The following is a 24,554-nucleotide window of genomic DNA, read 5'->3' as shown; positions in this document are numbered from 1 at the left end:
ACTCTCTCCTCATGAAGCCCCACCCACTCTCCCTGCTCACCTTGCAGTCGGAGGCAGTGTTGATGCGGTAGTGGTATACTCTCCCCTCGTAGCGCAGGGAGATGGAGAGCTGGCCCGGGCTGCTCTCGCTCTCTCTCACCAGGAAGCTGCCGTTGATGAGGCTGCTGAGCAGGTACTCAGCTGCACTGCGAGACACCGGCCCGTGGTACCAGGAGTGCTTCTCCAGGCTGTTGACCGGGGTGATGTAGTTACTGGGGACCCAGCCCTGCCCGTTTTTGGAGCGCACCTCACTCCACTCCCCATTCTGGTTGTAGCCTAGCACTCGCAGCTTCTCACCTGGGGGAGAGAGTGGAGTCATCCATCAGAATGATATAGGATTATGAACTGGGCCCTGAATCGATCAAAAGATCCTTTTCATTTTCTTGTATTGGTTGTTGCAGGGGCTGGTTTCGGTCTATGTTGCAAAGTATCATTTCGAACCTGGCTACTTTATATCGGACAGCTGCAGGTCCATTCCATAAAAGATACAGATTGAAACATTGGATAAGTTATCAATGTCTTTTTAGTGATGTCTGTATTTGGATATTAGACCGACCACCATTACAGAAACTGCAGGCTTGCTATATGAATCAAAACTCATTTAAACATTGAAGATTTTAAGTCAACATGTTTGTCTTTAATAAAGTCTTTGTAACACTTGAAAACATAGTAGAATTGGGTGTTTTATTGTACGGCTAAATGCAATTAACTTCCTTGAGTTGAACTGGCTTCTTGAATCCAGGTCTTACCTTTGGTGATACTTAGTGTGTTGTCACCACTGGCAACGAAGTCATAAAGTGCAACAAAGAGGTTGGGGTCACTCTCGGCAGCCCCCAGCAGGTTCTCCTTGGAGCTCCAGCGAACTGCATCCGTCAGCACCTGTGCATCAGGGTCCAGACAGAAGGGCCGGTGCAGAGCCTCTGCAGGAGAGAGGAGGGGGGAGAGTCAGAGACACAGCCTGCAGTAACACACATCCCGCCATGACTTTAAATACAAGTGCTATCAGTATCATGAAAAAACTAAACCACTATGACTAAATACAACATAGGAACAGACTCCCACCCGGATTCTATTAGAACATCCCACAACTGGGAAAAGCAGTAAGCTGTAGACTTATTCACTAGCCTCTCCTGCCTTTCATCTCTGGATGCCTGGCCAGTGAATATTAGTGTAATCCACATGACAGATCAAACCACACCACGCAACTGTCAGTCCCTGCCCAAGTGAATGTGCTCTCAGAGCTTGTGAGGGAAGATCTCATGACGTCGGTCCCTCACATACCATGGCATGAACATAATAAAAACAACAAGCAAAGAAAGGAAAATACCTCATCCACCTCACACAAATAAAACTAACAAAGGATTATATAAACAGTTATTACGAAGGATTAAAAGGATCAGTAATTAACCAAGGCTTTACAGTTCATTGTCTTTACTGGTTTAGGCGTTAGCAACATCTTTTGTTTAAACTGTAATTCAGGATATGTAGATATTTCAAAAGATATGTTAAAAGATGCTGCTGTCTTCTGTAGCTCAACAACACTTTCTGTGCAGTAAGTCAGTTTTACTCCAGTGGTCTACTGTAACTTACAGCACAAGAAGCAGCAGTATACAAACACACATACATGTTGTGAAGAAGTGTTGCTTGTAAAAATCAAACAGAAATTAAATGAAAAACGCTGTAGTTTTTATTTACAAAGAAAACAAGATAAACAAAACAAACTCCTAATCCCTTTTTGGGGACATAACTAAACACTTTCACTCCCTCTCCATCAGCAGGGCAGGCTAAGTTTGTTCCCCTGTAAACACAAATAACCGTAACCAAATCGCAAATCCAAACTGTTAACACAGTACCACTGGGTCAGTTTACCAGAATACCTTTTTCTTCCTAGCACACATTCTCCTCTCCCTTTCCTTCCCCTGTTCAAAATTGGCCACCTTTTAAATGCTTGATTAATTAATCCAACTGACCCCAATCAATTAATCAATCATACAATTACAGCCATTTTTCTCTGATGGAGTACCTGTTCCTAACCCCAGGGTCCTATAGTCTCCATATTAGTTTAGAACATATACCCACCATAACACACACACAGCAATCTCTGGCTAAGAGAACACCCGTCGGGAAGCAAATGAAGTGTTCACTTAGCCAAAGTGTTCTACAAGACAGAGATGACCACCGAACACAATATGCCAAGGCCACTCACAATATGAATCAATAAATACAAATGTAATTATTACTTCTATCATGACGCACACTCATCAACATGAACTGAACACTAAGAGAAAAGCAAGAGGCTTTTTGTATGTTAATAAACTAATAATAAACTGACTGACAAAGCAACATTAATAAACTACATTAACAAAGCACCCCTACATATGGTAAAATACGGTAAAAATGCAGCAGCAGCTCTAGATTAATTACGAATACAGGAGCAGTATTCAAGACATGCAGAAAAAAGTTATTGCACAGAATAGTGTAGCAACTGACCAGAACACTGGGGAACTCCTCACTTTGTCATACATGATAAGACAGAAGTCTTAAAATAAGAAGTGCCACTTCGGCCTCAATCATAGTGAAAGAATCATCATTTGAAAGTCTGAGTTTGAATGAATACATACGAATTATGTTCAGAGCCTTTGAAGTTTCTGCTTTTGACAGTGGTCAGAATAAACAATGAGGCAATGAAATTATGACTATTCCGGAGAGTTTACATAAACCAGTCAGTGTGCCTCGTGAGATAACAAGTCAGTTTTGAAAAGACCATTTTGAATAAACCATTTGAATCTGAATTTGAGGATAATGAGTTCTCAGGGTACAAACAGTACTGTAGCAATTATGAATTGGTTAGCAAATAATCATTTTCGGATTCATGTTCTTTTAAGCAAAGTTCCTGTTCCTTTAGCCGGAGCATTTAAAATGAGAAAATTCTGTTTCACTGCAAGGGTGTTCCCTTAGGCAAAGTGTTCTCTTAGGAGGTGTTCCTATACATGGAGTCTGCTATAGATATATAAATAAAATAAAAAAACAAGAGAGCTAGATCTCACTGAATATTAAATATAGCATGAACACCAAACACAAATGTCAGAGTCCCTACAATCACCCCCTAGTCTGATCGGTGTACAATGTACTAATTCAATTGCAAGTGCATACAGGAATTAAATAATTAAAAGAAAGTAAAATGGGTGCCATACACATTACCCACCGAAGCTTTATACGAATTCAAACTCTCTTCATAAAGTCGATAAAACAAACAAACAAACAAACAGTCTGACCAGTGAGATTAGCAAACATTTAAATAACATAAAAAAAAAGTTATGGCAAAACTTCAGTAGAAAGTTAAATCTCAAAGCATCAGAGTGACATTAACACTAGAAACTCAATTCAGATGTACAGTCAGCACTTACATATCTGACCCTATAAAAGTTTAACTTCAGTGGTAGTTAACGAGTGTTAACTGAATTAAGATGAATATTTCATCTGATTTGACGTGTATGTATGCAAGCACACACATCACAAGAGATGGATCATGATCAAGATTTGATTCAGAAGGGTCAAGGCAGGACATTTACAGCAATCTATCTTGAATGTTTAACTATTTGAAGATGGTCCCTCTTGTTAGTTTTGTTTTTCATCCATGGGGTATTTCACTAATTCTTTCATTGAAATTTGTTAGAGCATGAGTTGGGGGAATAACACAGCAGTAAAGGCAAACACTTGTCCGTTTTTTCAGGGAACTCAAAAAAGATACCATCTCAAAAATAAATTGTTGAAGGGACTGTTTTAAAATAAGCAGGCTTCCATTTAGATTTACTGCAGTTGGTTTTGTTGGTACAGTACTATATTTTCAACAGAAATATTTTAATTCAGAACATGATTCTGAAAATATCACTTGCCAAGAGACGACACATGGACTGTACTACAGTACATGCTTTTGTTTGTTATACTATATATATATATATATATATATATATATATATATATATATATACACATATATATACACACACACACACACACACACACGTACATACACACATACATAATATAAAATATGGGGATTTATTTTATTCTTAATACAAGGGTGGTAAAACGCGACTGACGTGTTTCTGGGTAACAAATATCAGAAGACTGACTGTATAACTGTCGAAAATATTCCCTTGATTAAATAATAATGTAGCATTGTACTCGAAACATCGCAAGTCAACCTGTCAGCTTGTCCTGTACCACACACTTCTGTTGATCTTCAGATCTCAACATTATTCTGTTTTCACCACAGGAACAAACAGCTAGGTTGCCTGGCCAAATCCCAAGCACAATGCCACAGAACAGCACAATACAAGCGATTACTTTCTGTGAAACAAGTACTATGAACTACCAACTAGTGTTTGTCGATAATTGTTTTCTGTTATCAATTATCGTCTATAAATTACCATAACAGTCATGATTATCAGCTGAATAAGTATATAACATTTCTTGTAAAACATCTTATTAAAAAAATACAACCAAATTAAAGTTTGTTTGGTAACTTTTCACATTTTAAAATAGTCTACACGATAATAAAAAATAAAAAAAAGCTTAAAAAAAAGCGCTTTCCAGTTCATACAAGTTCTAAATTGCAATAAACAAATATCAGCTGTTGAACATATTTAGTATGCATTACATATTTCATCAGGTCGTGTCGAGTGGAGTAATCTTAGGCACACTTAGTACAGCACTCTTCTTTAGCGTACTTCTTCCCTGTTGAAAGATAAGTGGCTTCCCATTTGACACACATACAGCAATGACTACCATTCTAATTATTTAACACAATGTTTGAACACTTCCTACCTGCTGCTGATCGACGGTTCACTTTCCAAACACAGATCGGATGTTACTGTAACTCCCGCTTGGGATCTTCATATACAGATCTTGCTAATTTGTTTCTGAACCCAAAAGCAGGGTTGCAACCTTTATAAAATAATCATTCACTAATAACTACATTATTACTTGCAACTTTTTTTGCACAATGCAGGGTACCCCAATGTATCTTTCTAACTAGCCTATTGAAAATAAATGCTCATTTTCTCCAAATACTTCAGACTGGGTGAACATCTTTTTGCAAACTGCAGATAAGAGGTTTCTGTTCATCTTTTTCTGTCTGTCTTTCTGAAACCCATTTCTTGGACACTGTAGAGGTAATAAGTATTGGGTAACGAATGACAGTATGATTCTTGATAATTTTTCAACGCAATACAAGAATCTTTGCAAAAACTTTATTGATAATATCACGGTTTTAATACTACTGACATTAATTTTTCATTTTTTCAAGCTGTGGGCCATAAAAAGCCTTTAGCTAAAGAATCCTTTCTCCAATTGTATATGCCAATTGCAGTCAGGGTACCTGGTTTCTACAGTACCTGAGGAGCTGTAGTAGCCATCTTCCGAACTCTCACACAGCTTGCTTGCAAGTCTACACCTCTCTTCTTCAAAACTACTGGAAGGCAGGAGGGTACTCAGAGTCATCCTCTAGCAAAACGAATCCAGAATAATAATCCTTCAGGAAAACCAGTGGACGCAGGAACGTGTTTGTTGAACGCCGACTAACAGGCGTATAGTGCCAGAGCTTGTGTGCGTGTCTACATCAGTCTGTCAGAGGAGGGGTGCAGTTTCAGCTGCCACTCCCTCCCTTGTTACAGGGTGGAAAGTTGGCTGCAGAGCACGAGCGAGTCACTTGAATTCTGGGCTCCAGGCCAAGCTGCGCAGTTAAGGATGGAGGAGGGGAATGAGAAACGAGAAGTCTGTTTCCCTCCGCTGCCAGACAGGATTCACAGTTGACTCGGAGCTGTAAATATTATGCTGTTTTTTATTAGGAAGTTCAGGAGGTACCGTACATGCACACCTTGACGAACTGATGAAGCTGTATTTCCCCAACACTCACTTTCATGCATAGATATATAGTAGAGAGACACAATCTTTGCAATAGCCAAGCCTGGTTGTGTAAAAATTGCCTGCATTTCCATCGGGTCAGTTCAAGATTACAATGTTAAACAATGCCAGCGCATACACATGCAGAGGGTCCTCATAACTGTGTAATAATCACACATACCTGGTAAATATTTGTATATAAATCAAGAGTTTCAGACTACAGCCAACCGCAACATCTATAGGAGGCTTAGAGAGTTTGCCATGGGTTTGGTGTTCACCATGTCGGGCGTGACAGTCATGAGAAGTGCGGAAGGGTACACATTTCTTGAATGTAACCTTAAACTGTAGTGCAAGTGTTTATAGAGTTTATGGATTTTTTAAATTGACCAAGTACAGTATATGTCTAACGATACAAAACCACAGCCGTCTGTTATGGGTGAGTTGGTATACAGATTTTTTAACGCTGCTTAATAAAAGCTACTGTACAGTAATATAATGTGTATTGTCTTATTCACAGCTCTATGAAATGTAATACAGTATATTTTAATTTAGAGTGAACTGACTACTGTGTTTTCACTGTTTCGGAGGAAACAGTTTCAACGTCTCAATAGCAGACACTCTGTCAACGCAGTTTTACTTAAACAAGTTATTTGCAGTTTTCAAAACTTCAGATCTTTTTTGTACAAACTCTAGATGTGTAATTACAGTGAAACTCATACAACGTACCGCCTTGGGACCATAAAATCAGTATGTTATAACCGAGGTATGTAATAGCCAGGTACTGTACCTGCACAAAACCCCCAAAAGTACTGTAAAAACTAGTAATTGATTAATGTACATATACAATGCATGTACAGCGTATAAATGTTTATTGCAGTAGAAACAACAATTACTCCATGTAACTACAGTACTATACAACGGTATTTAACATTCTGTATTTTTATATGTAAAGTATTAAATATGGCCAGCTAAATAAAATTAAAAAAAATTATGTACAGCACTGTAAATGAAAATATAATGCACCTGTACTGAATACTGTACTGTAATTAGTACAATATTGTTAATTTACACATCACAGTATATTTGCATAAAACTACAGTGGCTTGGCACTGGATGTTTTGTAAATGCATTTTGTAAAACTTACTGTACCACACACACTTCTGCAAATCTGACAAACTTCTGCAAAACCGTTGTGAACGAGCACTAAACAGTACAATGCATTGCACTCATACAGTAAAATAATAATTAAACAAAATGGTACAGTAATTACTGTACAGAAACAACAAAACCCAAAACAATAACATACTAAATACAGGTATACAGTAATAAAGACAATACAGTACACTTTACCATACAAACTGCATGTTGTACGTTACTTGTTTAGGAAATCTATCAGACGTTTGCTGCAGCAGCTGCTGCTTTTTAAACTTTAGCTCTTCAAGTTTAACTACGGAGTCCATGAACCGATCTCCACATGGTTGGCTCATCACAAAACATTTAACAACGTCAAGCACTTGTGTATACTAATGCATCTCTATTGTTTAAACCAATTCAGTGTACATCGAAGTGCGCAAGCGTTTACAGGCAGATGCACATACTGAAGAACCAATCACCGACTGGATTTTCTCCCGACTTTTCCATATTGTATTCACTGTGCTTTTGGACAACCCCAGTTCACTACATAATTGTGCCTGCTTTCGTCCCTTTTTGATTTCACTGATAACACAGCGTAACAATTTTTTTTTTTTTTTTTTTGGTTCCTGGGTAGTAAGTGTTATTTTCTAATTGCTTATGCCTCAAAAGTATAGAAAATGGCTATTCCCCACAAACTTTGCTTTTGTGACCAAGACAGTGATTTTTTGAAATTTACCTATTTTCCAGAACATTCCAGATTCAGTGCTGAGTAAACTTATATAAATACAGGGGCCTTAAGCCCACCAGTTCAGTTTAGTTCCAGCTGCCTAAGTGGATACATATCTGCATTTTTCTGAGATGGCATCAAGAGGCTGCAATGGTGGCATTCCTGATGGGTCTCCAAGGCGGTTTTACCAAGTTTCCCTGCTATCTTTGCCTTTGGGACAGCAGGGACACCAAGGCGCACTACCACAGGCGGGACTGGCCACAGCGGACCGAGTTCTCTGTGGGGAGGAACAATGTCAAGTGGGAGCCACTGGTGGACCCCCTGAAGGTGCTGATGCCACCACTGCACATCAGATTGGGCCTTATGAAACAATTTGTCAGAGCTCTAGATAAGGAGTCGGCAGCCTTCAAGTACCTTCAAGACTTCTTCCCTAAGCTGTCTGAGGCAAAGGTCAAAGTCGGTGTCTTCGTCGGACCACAGACAAAGATGATCCTGGAGTGCAATGAATTCCCCAAGAAGCTCACTAGTAAGGAGAAAGCGGCTTGGAACAGCTTTGTCGCAGTGGTTCGGGGCTTCCTGGGCAATCACAAGGCCGAAAACTATGTGGAGCTGGTTGAGAATCTGGTGAAGAACTACGGCACAATAGGCTGTAGGATGTCCCTCAAAGTCCATATCCTTGATGCTCATCTTGATAAATTCAAGGAGAACATGGGAGCGTACTCGGAGGAGCAAGGCGAGTGCTTCCACCAGGATATACTGGACTTTGAACGCCGCTGCCAAGGACAGTATAACGAGAACATGATGGGAGACTACATTTGGGGGCTGATTCGTGAAAGTGATTTACAGTATAATCGTAAATCCCGAAAAACTACTCACTTCTAAATCTTTTGTAGTCATTTTTGTATTACTTTAGTATAAATACATGTTAATTTGGATTCATATGTTGTTTTTTTCTGACTATGTGAACGAAAAGACACAAATTTGCCCGTTTTCTCATTGGAAATAGGTAAATTTCAAAATATCACTGTCCTGGTCACAAAAGCAAAGTTTGTAGGGAATAGCCATTTTCTATACTTTTGAGGCATAAGCAATTAGGAAATAACACTTACTACCCAGGAACAAAAATTGTGTTACATAGTGTAATGTAGAGTTTACCCTTAAGGGAGATAGACACTCCTTTAGTGCTCGCCCTGTTAATACAGTACCTGTACTGTAATAAACAGCAACGGTCAAACAGCAAGTACATAATATGCACCGCGCCAATGTGGTATGTGCGTAACAGGAAGTATGTACTAAACGAGCTTTTCATAAATGATTTAATACGATACAGGTACATTTTATCAGAGTGTACGTTATATACCAGGTATGTTGTAAATGAGTTTGACTATTTCAAACATGACTCTTACTTGTGCAGCGTGTCAAGATCTGTAGACATAAATCCAATAATTTCAGTGTTGATACTTTATTTTGAATATGTATTTGAACCCTGTGTCAAAACAAATAACTCGTTCTGCTCTTAAATAACCTGCATTAGTAAATGTTTGTGCTTTAACAACAATAGACCAATCCTCTGTTTACCATGAACTAAACAATGCACTTTTGTACAATTCTTTAAACAAATTAACCCGATACCTGTTTATAAAAAATAATAAAAACCTACAGCATTCAAATAAAGCTAAGGCTTGAAGCATATTAATTGTGCAACTTTAGGGAGTAGTTCTACATTTTTTAAATTCCGATTTTATTTAAATGAAAAATGTTCATTTCTGTGCCTTATTTTAGCTTTAACCTTCCTTCGGCTGCAATAATTGAGCTCACAGGGAATGCAGAAAGAGGTACAAATGCACCCCACATATAGAAATGCAGCTAACTTACAATTTAAAGCAAAAAGAAAGACCAACCCTGGTTTCTATTATTATTTAGAAAGTTCTGATTCAATAAACATTGATTTGAAGTGCTAAGCATGTTTTAAAAATCAAAACCATGCTATCAACAGTAAACGCATTTAAAGTGCCACAAACACAAATATATACTACAAAAATCTATATGTTAGATTGTATTTGTGTATGAATATTAATAGGTTTGAAAGTTTCCCAATTGTTCTTGGATGTATTGTTTAGTTTCTTTTTGGCCATATGCTTATTGCAAGCTTGGTTTACCTTAGTGTTTTTTTTTTTATTTTTTTTTTTTTTTAGTAATTTCCTGTGTACATGATTTTGAAATGGGGACCTCTTTTTTCAAGAGTCTCTTCTCACACACAAGTCACGTCTGATGTCAGGTTTAACAATTACACACGTGAATTTCTGCAAGAATCATGGTTTTTATACTAATTTCATGTTTAGTTACATTCCTATAGCAGGAAGCCTTACTTTTGCAAATTTTTGGCTCCAGATAACGCTCCCTGAGACGTCTTCGTCAACAACTACGTATCTAGTGGAGGATCAGATTCAACGAAACTCATTCTCAGACGAGTTACTGAGTAATTATACAATACTCTAAATATATATAATATATATATATATCTTTAATATACACACACACTCACTTTAAACACATTGGGGTGCACTTGCATGAAGGGTTAAAGCATTCTGTGAAAGTGTCAATTCGAAAATTACATGTTTGTGAATTACTAAAATTTAAGTAAATTTACAGTATTTCTCCATTAGAAAGACATAAGTGTGACAAGCACCTCATACCGTACCCCCAGAATCTGACAGAATCAATATAACTTGCCATAGAAACAAAATTGTTACCCAATTGAAAAGCAGTTCAAGATGCATGTAACAATACAAGTGTGACTTTAGCATAACCTACCTTGGTTCCAAAGCAGAGTGTGCATTAATGCTGTCCCACTGACTTGACCCAGTCTTAGCTTCCAATACATAGCAACAGCCAGTCAGTGTGTATTCCAAGACATTCGCCCTCCGACACACAAACTGTGGGCTTATCTATATATATATATTTATTTATTTTTGTATCTGGGCATCCAAGTAGAACAGAAATCAGACGCTCATCTAAAGTTTTCTTTTTGTAAGTCCATCAGCAAGCATTGTTGCATGCTTTCTTTGTTTCAATGGTAGGCATGCACACTGAGCTCCAGTAAGTGTGTGAAGGAGGGAGTGTGCAGCTGCCAGCGTGTGTACTTGACAGGATGGCCAGGCCAGACTGTCGTCATAACCAGGTGGATGAAAGGAACTTACTCCCCCCTGCCCTAGAAAGAACAGTGGGGTTGACGGTACAGCACATCTTTTTCTATCTGTATTGAAAGCAATTTAAAAACACAACACAGTCCTGTTTCCATCAGCAGAAAGAAAAATGAAAGGAGTATAAATTGGGACTCTGTCAGCACCAGTTCAATGGAAAGGACACTTATAGGCAGCTCGAAATAAATTTAACAGCGACCTAGCAAAAAGACTGGAAGAGGGAAAGAAGAATAACCACAGTAAAATGAGTGTTATTTCGAAGTCACTTATGCATCGGTTTTGTATGATATATTGATACAGTAATTCTGTTAAAGGAATTAATACAAACATGTTTGCCTCTGTATACATTTGAAGCACTGTTTGTTGTCCCATCACTACATATAGGTGGTTGTGAGGCAATGTCTGTTTGCAGAGTGGATTGTAGATTGCAGATGGAACCCAGTTAGGTAGTGGATTGAGATGAGATTGAGTTTAAGACACATGGTGCAGATGGAAAGACGGCAGAGTGTGATCTAACTAGAGCATTAGATATTTCACAGTAAACCCTCCCTAGCCTTGTATTTTACACTGTAACCTATCATTCTGTTTGCCTATTTAATTGCATTGCAGGATTGAGACAGTGCATCCCTGGAGAGACAGCACTCTGCACTGTAATCCAGACACAAGCATACCACTTTAAAAGACATTTAAAATGTGCCAACCCTCTAAACTACCTAAAAAACAGTTGAGTGAGGTGGTGTTAGCTTAGCCCCTAGTGTACCTGTGTGTAACCCTTTCAGAAGCAGCACACGTAGTTCAAAAGGGACATCAAATAATGACTTAAGCTGAAACAAGAGAATGAACACACTATACAGGATATTAAAAGAAAGATATCAACAAAATGTAGACGCAGCATTTCATTTAAAACTAGGGGTGGGTACCAATATAAATATTTTGATATATCAATAATTTCCATATTGCAATACCGTGGGATTAAATAAAATTAATGTACAATCGCTGACAAACTTTATTGATAATGCTGCTATAAATACAAACACAGTATAATCACGTTTATTTTATATTATATTACAATACAACAAACCCTATACATACCAACCATGGTCAGTGTCGTAGGCAAACAGCACACTGTACTATTATTGAACCATTTATTTCCATCGATTGCTGTTTTGCATCAAGTCATTATTTTGAGATATGCGCATGTGTCAGCTGCTCATTGCATTTTTGTCCATGTGATTACTTCTGCTATTAATGTATTTTTAAAATGTGAACTTTTGGTATTAAATGAGATGTACTTTTAAAATATCAAACCACATCTCAAAATAACGCAAAAGTCGTCATGACACCATACTTAATACTTTAGGTGTCATGAGGCAGCATTTACATGCAGAGCAGCTGAAGATTCAATTAATTCCAGTTTGGCTAGAAAATGAACAACCCCTAAGTCTGTGCAGTGAAGTAAAGAAATATTTCGGTTTTGAGAAGGTTGATGATGGAATAGTAAAATATAACAAGATCTTGTTTTTCTCCATGAATATTGTAAAAGCAAAGCACCATTAAGTTAAATTAAGTTACTGTTTTCATATGTAAATATCTGTTAATGTCTATATACGTATACAGTAGACTCCTGTTAATCTGTTTCAGTAATGTGTGTGCGGTTTAGGTCTTAATGTTATTATATTTTTCTATAGTTTGGAAGACAGATTATCGATATTAAAATGTGAATGATATTGATATAAAATGTTCATATCGTTGCCCACCCCTAATTTAAACCCTATAGTGATATTGTTCAGCCTGTTCTTTATAATGGGGTTTTTCTCAATAGGAGCACGTCTGCAGCCCTGCTCAGGACAGCTGAGCTAGGTCTCCCCCAGTCTCCCCCGCACACCTGCCCTGTAACTCCTCAATGGAGGGATTGAGACAGTGCATCCCTGGAGAGACAGCACTCTGCACTGTAATCCAGACACAAGCAGCTGCCAGCAGGGCTGGCAGGGCATGGGGCAGCTGCCAGAGACACCAGCTAACACACCAGAGCTTTCACAAAGGAACACATTCAGAAAGACAACGAAAACAAGGCATGCACAGCTCTGGTTAACACACGCACATACACATACACAGGATCAAGGGTTCAACTGGGTTCTACTTCATCAGACCTAGAAGTTTGTTAGGAACATTCCTGGTCACGGCTGTTATACAAAATTTCAGCCCCATAAGCAACATGAAAACACAGTACAGCTATGGCTGAAAGTTTTGCATCACCTAGAATTTTGGAATTGTGGCAATTTACAAAAAAAAAAAGATTTTATTTAACATTATGTAATCAAAGAAACTACAAAATTATATTGAAAAAGTCTACTGGAAACCATAATAGTAGTAAAGTATTTCAAGAGATTTGGAAAGGTCACATTTTTAATTTGTCAGTTTTTCATTAAGTATATGGAAAACTACAAAGCAGTACGTAATTCAATAACAACATTATTCAACAGGTTACATTCAACTTTATGAAGCAAAAAATGTGTTAATTCTATAGGGCGATGCAAAACTTTTGGCCATCGCTGTACGCAATTGAAATGCAAGTGCAACAGACTAGGGATGCACCAAATCCAAGTTTTTGGGATTTGGCCAAATACCGAATCCATCTCAAAAGATTTGGCCAAATGCTGAATCCTACAAAAACTGAAGGAAACTGTTGATTGAAAAACAGACTGGCAGCTACTAACAAGGGACGCACACAATCTATAGTTTTGAGCCTTTTAGTTAATAGTATTTTTATTCCTGAATGGAAATATATCCCTGAATAAGATTTCAGTTTGAAACGAACACAATGTACCGCTAGCGCCCCCCCCCCCCCATAACAGAAACATTAAAATGCAGAATCATTTACTTTACCTTTACAAGAAAGGAGAGCTGCATCTTTGCTATAACCCACTATTTTCTTAAATGACGTTTAAACCTGCGTCACCTGTGTACGGACGCCAACAGGCTCCAGTTTTGTAACCCACCTTTCTAAACTGCAATGTATTCAGTACAGTGAGTGTGAATTGTGCAAACTGTCACTAAATTAAATTTAATTGTTTTACTTTGTTTTTACCAAAAGTACACATATGCCTGCAAGGACTGTTTCCATCAATCAGACCCATACAGCAGCTGACTGACTTTGAGTCTCTGACTGGGCGGGACTGTGTGAAGCAAGAAATATTAAACAACTAGAAACTTTACCTGCTGTCACAAGGTTAAATGAAAGAGTGCAGGTGAGTGCAAAGGTATGTATAATAATGGTGTTGCACCATTTTGATAGATATTGTTTACTGTATAAAAAATATTCAAGCAATACGAAATTGTTGTTATAAGGCTCTCCGGATAGAATCGCCACCACAATTAAACAATTAAATACATTTACTAAACTGCTGAATCAATTCACACTCACTTTACATGTTGAATACGTTGCAGTTTAAAGAGGTGAGTTAAAAAACCTGACCTGCCTTAATGGAAAAAAACCTACCTACCCTATCAGAGCTATGGGGAAAAAAATTACTGTGATGAGTGACCTGAATCTCCCTGTGAAATAAAACCCACATTGATTTAAATGCCTCGTGTGTGTAACACATAAATAGGCTACAAAATAGTTTTAAAAATATTTTAATAAAACACAGCAGTTTCCAAATAAATCAGCTTGTATTGGCACGTTCAGAATAACGTAATTTAATTTACTAAAGCACACTGTTCAACGTCGTCTTGCACATCTGACAGTTGTAAAGTTACAAAAATATATACGTCTGTGCAACGATTATTATTATAATTTTTTTTTTATCTCAGTATAATCTCTAGAACACGTTTGACAGAAAGCAACAAAAAGCACAAAAGTCTACAACAGTTTACCATTACTATATATTACAGGTTTACTGCATAACTACTCCATGAAAAGTATGACGTGAATGTGCTTTTTCATACGGGTGTATGTTTGCATTCAGCAGCTGCGTGACTGTTTAGTGCAGCACCAGTAGTTTAGGGAGTTGAGAGCTGCAACAGAGTTCAAACGTGTTCTTGTTATTAAATACAGCAGTTGTGTTCAGTTCCAGATTTGTGTCTTATTTAAATATGAACTGCACACATTGGAGGGATGAATTAAAATGGATGTGCGTCTCGACGGATATAGGATTCGGTTCACCAAATCCTAAATATTCGGCCGAATCTGAACCCTGCTCAAAAAGTAGGTATTTGGGCCGAATCCAAAACCGAATCCTGGATTCCATGCATCCTTACAGACAGACAGACAGATATATCTCCAGATTCCAACAGTAACATCAGAGAATGTTCTTTGCAACTTTTCTCACAAATGGAAAAGCAGCTCTGAATATTATTATTATTAGTCATTTAGTAGATGCCTTTATCCAAAGGGACTGGGAGTTTGTTCATACAGGGTTAACGCCTGTTGAAATGAGAACAGTACATGATCGGATTTTGTCCATAGCCGCCTTTTTAACGACAGTTGCTGTTCATAAGAGAATTCAGATGTGTTGTTAAGCCCCAGCGATTTTCATCTACGAAGGCATGTTTTTAACGAATTCAGAGAAAGGTTAACGATTACCTCATTAGCATAAAGTTGTCATCGGTCCTAAGCATCAACCTGCTATTCATAAGAGTGAACGACAGCAAAATGCTGTTGATAACTAGGAGTTATTGAACGCTTTCTACAGTCAAGTCTAAACTAATGACAGCCTCGGCAGACTTTTTCTTAGACATATTTTACTTTATACCCATGATTAACACTGCCTAGTTTGAAAAAAAAATCTGTAGCTTTATATGAAGGAAAATATTTAATTCTCTCTCTCTATATATATATATATATATACACACACACACACACACACACATACATATATACACACACACACACACACACACACACACACACAAACATATTCTCTGGCATAATCATTTTGAAACAGCACTCAGAGGACAGCAAGCGAGAGACCCAGAATAGACAGTTATTTTATTATTTCTTTTCCGTGATGCGTGGCTGACAACAGTCCTTTTTTTCATTTATTTTACCCGTGTTCACAATAAAACAGTTTGGACGAATTCCACCTGTTTGAACCTGTTTATTTTCAGGGAGTGTTACAATATACAGTATACCAGTGCTGCTGATGCAGTCAGTGGGAAATTTGGGCTTACTTGGTATTGCAAAAAACACTGATTGAGCCTCAATGCCTCCTGCGCACCACAAAACGAACCATTGTGTACAGTGTGCAATACGACGTGAAACTTTCACTGATTCATAAACAAACTCGCCCCTGATTGACTCCCTGCTTTAAGCGGGGTTTACTATTATTATTATTATTATATTATTATTATTATTATAATAATGTTGAGAACTTGTAAGATTAACATTTAAAGTTTTCAAAATGAGTACTATTAGTGTTATTTAAATGTTCTATTATTACTACTAGAATTACACTATTATTCAAACGTCCTCCTACAGTGCCTTTTGTTTCTTTTGGTCCTGCATTTACGAATAGAATAATGTGTGCATATGGAAATGCGTTTACCAGCGTAAATACTTTTTTTCTAAATCAGGACTTGTCCTGAATTTTTGGCAGACGTGATATGATAGGGCCATCGGAATCAGTTTTTGCAAACCAAGTAATGGGCAGCTGCAGATTCGGGTTTCTGTAGTACTGTCGGTGGATTCAGTTTTTCTTTTTGCAAAAACTACCGACACCACCCAGGAAACATTAATAATGCTGATGATGTCATCTAGAAGAAGAGGCAGATTTTCGTTCTTGAACGACTGCATACCAATTCATGAAGTGCTTTGCAACACTTGCCCGTATTGTCAGATCATTTTATGAATACCAATTTAGACTACTTTTGTTTGTTTTCAACAAAATTTGTTTTATTACGGCAGTCGACAAGTACTTTTATGAATAGGGCCCTCAGAGACTAGGGGCTGAACTACGCATCAGAACTGCTACTGCTGAGTCACTTACAGTAGGACCTCTGTTTTACATCTCATTCGAAGGACGGAGCACGGAGGTTAAGTGACATGCTCAGGGTCGCACACAGTGAATATAAATTGTGTGACATACTCCACTTGCATCCGTGTCCCCAGATTCTGACACTCTCAATAGCAGTAGTGTTATATTCTGTTTAATTTCCACAACGTTTAAACACGATAACCCCATAAGCACTCCAATAGAGTTTAAAATAAAATAACTACAATTTAAATGTGTAAAAGACTAGATGTGTGCAACATTAAATGTGCATAGACTATGATAAAATACTTATTAAATAATTGACTTCACATTGTATAGCCATGTATTAAATAAGGTCAACATCTATACTTCAACTGCATATTTGATAATGTTTAGAACCCTGACTAACTAACTGTTCCCGTGGACCCCCTGTGTCTTCTGGTTTTCATTACAACCTTCACTTGTTTGTACCTGCATGGGGCATTCAGGTGCTTTCTGTTGGCGTTCTCTTTTGATAAGCGCAACATTTCTTTTAAAAAAGCTAACTGTGTGAGCATTTAGAATAGACATTTATTTTATGTTCAACAACTGCACAATTCAGAATGACACAGCAGGGCATGCAGGTATATACAACATTTTATTGTTTTTTATATATATATATATTTTTTTTTTTAAATCACATTACTTTAGGCTGAAGAGACATAAAACTCGTGCTGGATTCCAGAAGAGACAGGTTCCGGATTGCAGAGGTTATCACATCATTTGTTTAAATCACGATTTGGTCAGGACCCAAAAAGCATGACGAATTATAGCGAATGTTGGTATGAGAGGGCAGGGGAGTGCAATTTTTGAAAATAACTTCTTGTCCAAGGGACAGAAATGCTAGAAAAAAGCTACTTGTCCTTCTTAAAAATATACTTACCCCCCCGGGGGTGGGTCCCCCACCCCCACCCGACGCACAAGACAGTGACAAAAGTAGAGAATAGAATTTTGGTTTTATTTAACAGTGAACACAAATCAATCAATTGGTGATTAACAGGGGTGAATCTAGCCTTGTAGCTTGACTGGTTCACTAAATTCTTCAAACCCACCTCACCTCACCAAATGTATAACATACTTTAAGAAAATGTTTCTTTCAGTGCAGTTTGGAACACATCTGCTAGTAAAATTTAAACTAACAACTACAATAAGCAGTATTCTCTAGAAACTAAATCCATCTCCTGATGTACAGGTGTTTTAGTTTGTTGCATCAGACACAAAATCATTGCCTACAACTATTACTGCTGCTATTTTGTGGAATTCTGATTTTTCTTGTTTTCAGTTTTGTAACTGCTGAACCCCAGATTTTTAAAAGGACTTGTGTAACCTGTCAAGTTTCTCTGCATTTTTTACTGTTTTTCTACCAAAATGCATGCAATATTTACAGTAGGCTCCATCAAATTCTGCAAAGACAAAACGTGTTTCTTTTGTTATATATATATGTATTGTCCGTCACACATCTTGTTGTCCCGGGTGTCGGGTGATACGAATTGCGCACCCGAGAGGGGCTGGATTAACAGGTTTTGCTGGATTACACCTCTACTCAATGTCCTATTCTCCATAATTATCCCACTATGTCATTTCTAATTTATTTGTACATATGTAACTACAGACAACCCAACGTCTGCACTGCATCCCTGTCCCCGAGCAGGGATAATAATAAACATCTTTCTGTCTGCTATACAGAAGGCAGTCTAGCCCAGACTTGTTGCCTTCCGCAAAGACCAGTTTATTCCCTGCTCCCACGCGCCCTCACTTCATTACAGTGTTACTGCAGGTAATGTCCTCATCCTGCGGTCGGATGCTGTGCCCACAAGGAGGAACCCAGATCCCACCCAGTCTGCCACACAAAGGATAGCACAGCTCCCTGCCTGCCAGCCACAGGACAAGACATGTCCTTGCCTGCCATATACAGGACTAGGCAGGTCCTTGCCTGCCATATACAGGACTAGGCAGATCCCTGCCTGCCACACACAGGACAACACAATACCGCCTGCCACACACAGGACGAGGCAGATCCCTGGCTGCCACACACAGGACGAGGCAGATCCCTGGCTGCCACACACAGGACGAGGCAGATCCCTGGCTGCCACACACAGGACGAGGCAGATCCCTGGCTGCCACACACAGGACGAGGCAGATCCCTGGCTGCCACACACAGGACGAGGCAGATCCCTGGCTGCCACACACAGGACGAGGCAGATCCCTGGCTGCCACACACAGGACGAGGCAGATCCCTGGCTGCCACACACAGGACGAGGCAGATCCCTGGCTGCCACACACAGGACTAGGCAGATCCCTGGCTGCCACACACAGGACGAGGCAGATCCCTGGCTGCCACACACAGGACGAGGCAGATCCCTGGCTGCCACACACAGGACGAGGCAGATCCCTGGCTGCCACACACAGGACTAGGCAGATCCCTGGCTGCCACACACAGGACTAGGCAGATCCCTGGCTGCCACACACAGGACTAGGCAGATCCCTGGCTGCCACACACAGGACTAGGCAGATCCCTGGCTGCCACACACAGGACTAGGCAGATCCCTGGCTGCCACACACAGGACTAGGCAGATCCCTGGCTGCCACACACAGGACTAGGCAGATCCCTGGCTGCCACACACAGGACGAGGCAGATCCCTGGCTGCCACACACAGGACTAGGCAGATCCCTGGCTGCCACACACAGGACTAGGCAGATCCCTGGCTGCCACACACAGGACGAGGCAGATCCCTGGCTGCCACACACAGGACTAGGCAGATCCCTGGCTGCCACACACAGGACTAGGCAGATCCCTGGCTGCCACACACAGGACTAGGCAGATCCCTGGCTGCCACACACAGGACTAGGCAGATCCCTGGCTGCCACACACAGGACTAGGCAGATCCCTGGCTGCCACACACAGGACTAGGCAGATCCCTGGCTGCCACACACAGGACTAGGCAGATCCCTGGCTGCCACACACAGGACTAGGCAGATCCCTGGCTGTCACACACAGGACTAGGCAGATCTTGTGCTGAACAGGGTTTTATATTAGCACTCGTGAGTTAAACAGCATTTATTAGTTATCTTTAATAAAATGATATATCCAGTGGGATCATCATGAAACCATTTCAATACACATTTACAGTGCAATAAGCCATCACTGTCTTACTCAGGTATTCCTTCAGTATCTGCACAAGCACCTTATCATGAAGGTGCAACTCCCTAAAAGCACCGCAGCATAATACTAACGGTAAATCACTTTGTTACATTTAAACAAAACGACACATTCTTTTACTTGTCTGATCATGTTTTAAATTAGTATCATTAAAAAAAAAATTATATATAGTCAAACCTGTATTAAGAGACCACTCAAGGAACAGTCTAATAGAGGCCTCTTAACACAGATGGTGTCTTAAGAGGTCTTTTTCTATTTGTCTCCGACATGCTTTCCTGTAATTATGTATGTCTTACATACAATGTAAAAGCCAGAAGATCTAATATTAACAAAAGGAAGTATGTCATTTAATAACATTCATTTAGATAAAGCATTTACAAAACAAACTGTTTTGTGAAAGTAATGAATGCTTGCCTGTCTCAGGTGTCACAATGTTTTAAATCATCTGCGAAGTTCAATGCCTGCGTCTGCCTTTCAGATATGTGTTGATTCATTGCATCCTGAAACCAACGCCAGCATAAGCACAATATATTTTTCAATTACTGCGCACATTGTTTTCATACTCTTATAAGTATGGCTTGAATTTTTCAATGTTTATTTTCCTTTTAACTGGTTTTCCTGTAAGTCTTAAGCTGCTACATCCTAATTATGAGAACATTCTGTTAAATTAGTGGGAAAGAACACAACAGGAAACAGACACATTGGAAGCTGCCTAGTTCCCAGGCAAGTGCGAGAATGAAATGCAAGTTAAAGTAGTATCTGGGGGAAGTGATTAATGCCAAAGCTTTCTTTTGTGTTTGACTAATGAAGGAGGCGAAACAGAGTCAGCAAGTCAATCAGGACATCAAGGTAAAAAGAAGTGACTTTGTTTAGTAATTAACAGTTTAATTAAGGTATTGAATCATCTCAAAAAATGGTCACGTCAACAAAAATAAAAACCTAAAACTTCAAGGAGTAGTTCTTCAGTTTCAAAACGTCGTATCTGCGTCTTAAGTGCCAAATTTTTCAGCAGCTTTTCTGACACTTACTGTCTTTACAAGTTTAATAATAACTAGGTCATCTAGGGAGGACCTTTTGTTTCTCCATGTTTCTCTTCCTTTACAAGAGATCACTATCATTTTATTAATTACGAATAAAGGACCGCTAAAATTGTTACTGTATTCTTTTGAACAAAGTGGTATGTTCCTTAGGACGTACCACTTAAAACCTTATTTTTCCTATAACAATAGCCTGGTTTAAGGGTGCTTAACACAGGTTTGAGTCCATTGCTGGGTAAGAGAATTGTGGTCGCTGATCGCGTTAGACAAGTGGTCGCATGAGCAGGTTCGACTATTTATACAATTTGTGTGGAAGAAGTTAAACAACAAGCAGTGGAAGGGGCAAGAACATAGACAGCAGCGCTTTACCAGACAAACTGAAACTCTGGTGTTTCAGTTTGGTCTACTGCCAGACTGCTTATGGCCACTGACTGTATACGAGGTTTCCTTGACAACAATTGAGAAGCTGGAAGCTTTAATCACTTCATACGTCAGGAAATGGTTGGGAGTTCCACGCTGTCTCAACAGAATGGGACTTAATGGTAAAGGAATACTGCAGCTACCAGTCTCTGCTCTATCCGAGGAGCTTAAGTGTCCCAAAGTCCGACTGGAAATGACATTAGTAGATTAATGCGACAAATGAGTAAAGGAGACAGCACCTGTGTTGAAAACTGGAAGAAAATGGACAGCAAAGAAAGCTGTGGAAGATGCTAAGGCTGCCCTTCAAATCTAAGATATTATGGGGCAAGTTCAGCATGGAAAAGGAGGTTTTGGTCTCAGTTCAGCTCCTCCTACATGGCACAAGGCAACAACAGCTCAACGGAGGAAGCTGGTAGTCAACGAGGTGCAAAAGCAGGAGGAAAGGAGGTGTGTAAAGGCTATTTCCCAGGCCAAGCAGGAAGAATGGATGAGATGGGAGAGTGTGGAACAACGCAAGATTGGCTGGCAAGACATGTGGACAATGGAACAGAGCAGGATCAGTTTCCTCATCAGATCAGCACATGATGTTCTCCCATCACCACAGAACCTAAACCTCTGGGTGGGTGAGGATCCCTCGTGTCCTTTGTGTTCATCACCTGCAGCATTAAGGCACATTTTGACAGGATGTAAGGTAGGTCTTATCCAAGGACGGTTTACTTGGCACCATGACCAGGTGCTGCGATGTTTGGCTTTAACATTGGAAGACAAGTGGAATCTGGAATCAAGTGAAAACTGGTGGAAACCAATAAGTTGCCACCAGTTCTATCAAAGCATTACACACAAAAGACAATATTCCTCCGTCCAGGAGAGCAACCGCCAAGAAAAGGTGTTAAAACCAAGCCTCGCCCAGGGCAACTGGAAGATGCTGGCAGATATTGGTCAACGGCTTATTTTTCCACCTGAGACTGCCATCACTATCCTTCAACCAGACACTGTCTTGTGGTCTGGATCAGCACACCTAGTTTATCTGGTAGAGTTAACAATGTCATGGGAAGATGCGGTGGATGAGGCATATGAGAGGAAGAAACTTTGGTATGCTCAACTAGCTGCTAAAGCGGAACAGCAAGGATGGAGAGTCTGAGTTTACCCAGTGGAAGTGGATTGTCGATGACTTGTGGCACACTCTACAACCCGGTTTCTCAGAGACACTGGGTTCAGTGGTCAGGAGTTGCGTCGCACAGTGAAGAACTTATCTGAAGCAAGAGAAAGGAGCAGCAACTGGCTGTGGTTGAGACGGAAAGATTATGGATGGGGATCTCAAGCACAATAGAAAGAAAGCAATGCTGATGTCAGGTAAGTAAGCTGGGCTGAGTCGAGTGGGGGATGGAGGGGGATGATGCTGGGATGCCAGAATCACTATTGAGCCGTCTTGAGGTGTCGTGGGCTAGTCAACGAAACAGAGGATGGAAGGTGCCCACTTGAAGACCCCAGAGATGTACCCTACTTAGCACAATCCAGACTGTTGTCATCCTGATGCGCTGGGGAGACCGCACTGGGTTGACCCGGAACCAGCATCGCAGCCGTTGTGTGTGCTGCTGCGCTGGGGAGGCAAAATGAGCTGATCCGTGGAGCCAGCATTACACTTCAGCAATCAACACCAGACACAAGGATACCTACATCATCAGATGGAAAACAACGCAAATGGATGGAGATGCAGAGGGACCATATTAGTTTACTGCAAAGCTACGTCTTAGTTGGTGCTTATCTTGGCGAGAGCCAAGTTCAAATCAGCATGAAGTTCAACATCTACTCTCATGTAATGGAATCATATTATTTAAAATATGGCGAGAGGCCAATAATTGTCAAATCAGCATGAATAATATATATAGATATATATATATATCATATATATATATATACTATATATATATATACCACATATGTATACATACATGTACATATACATATATACACAGACTACAGACACACACACACACACACAGTGCCTTGCAAAAGTATTCAGACCCCTGACCAATTCTCTCATATTACCGAATTACAAATGGTACATTGAAATCTCTTTCTGTTTGGTATTTTATTTTTAAACACTGAAAACACCAGTCAACCATATCAGGTGCTCTGCATAACACTGGCCTGTATGGGAGGGTGGCAAGAAAGAAGCAGTTACTCAAAAAGTACCATCTGAAAGCACGTCTGGAGTTTGCCAGAAAGCATGAGTGACCCAGCTGTGATGTGGGAAAAGGTTTTGTGGTCAGATGAGACCAAGATAGAGCTTTTTGGCCAAACCTCAAAGCGCTACGTGTGGCGCAAACCTGAATACTTTTGCAAGGCTCTGTATATACATATATACACAAATACACATTTTTGTATTTTATATTTACAAAAGGTTTTGCCCCTGTCTACCAACCTTGTTTTATTCCACCATTACATGAAACACATCATTCATTTTGTTTGGCATAACTTGGTTACATACGGACTGAGTGAATTATTTTTCATCATGTCTATATTAACCTTTCATTAAAATGTAGACGTCCTTGGTGGATCAAAGAAGATTTAGACTGACTGAAAAGAAGCCTACATACTGTCTCGCTGTCATTCCAAAGTGTGCTCCAGTCCTGCCCCAATATGTGTACACAGTCTGGAAGAAATCATTACAGTCAAAAAACATTCATCTCCCTTTCGTATTATTATCTGGAGATACTAATTCAGTGGTTCTCAAACTAGTTATAGTTGGGACCTCTTTAAAGAGACTGGTCTGGTGCAGTCCCATCTTTGAGTAATAAATAGAAAACTATCCAATTCATATATTGTATAAATATTAACGTGGATAATGTGGCAAAGAGACATACTGTCGTATTCTTAGGCTGGCTGCGTTTAAATACATTGCTTTGAGTAGGT

The 24,554-nt window shown here is 39.5% G+C and overlaps 1 protein-coding gene across 2 annotated transcripts in view; it reads right to left on the bottom strand.

The window, feature by feature from the left end:
- abl2 (c-abl oncogene 2, non-receptor tyrosine kinase) overlaps window positions 1–24,554 on the bottom strand; it is a 55,859-nt gene that overhangs the window by 11,953 nt on the left and 19,352 nt on the right. Inside the window, exons 1-3 of one of the 2 annotated variants that reach the window (XM_041278519.1) lie at window positions 5,439–5,648; window positions 789–959; window positions 41–336 (exon numbers count right to left, since the gene is read on the bottom strand). In XM_041278519.1, the coding sequence (XP_041134453.1) occupies window positions 41–336; window positions 789–959; window positions 5,439–5,544 (573 nt within the window). In that variant the 5' untranslated portion in view covers window positions 5,545–5,648. Of the gene's footprint in view, window positions 1–40; window positions 337–788; window positions 960–5,438; window positions 5,649–24,554 lie in introns of those variants that run through there. The other variant, XM_041278517.1, reaches the window with a different exon arrangement.

This window comes from Polyodon spathula, chromosome 18, assembly GCF_017654505.1.
Source record: "Polyodon spathula isolate WHYD16114869_AA chromosome 18, ASM1765450v1, whole genome shotgun sequence".
Lineage (NCBI taxonomy): Eukaryota > Metazoa > Chordata > Actinopteri > Acipenseriformes > Polyodontidae > Polyodon > Polyodon spathula.
This window is presented reverse-complemented; position numbering and strand designations above follow the sequence as displayed.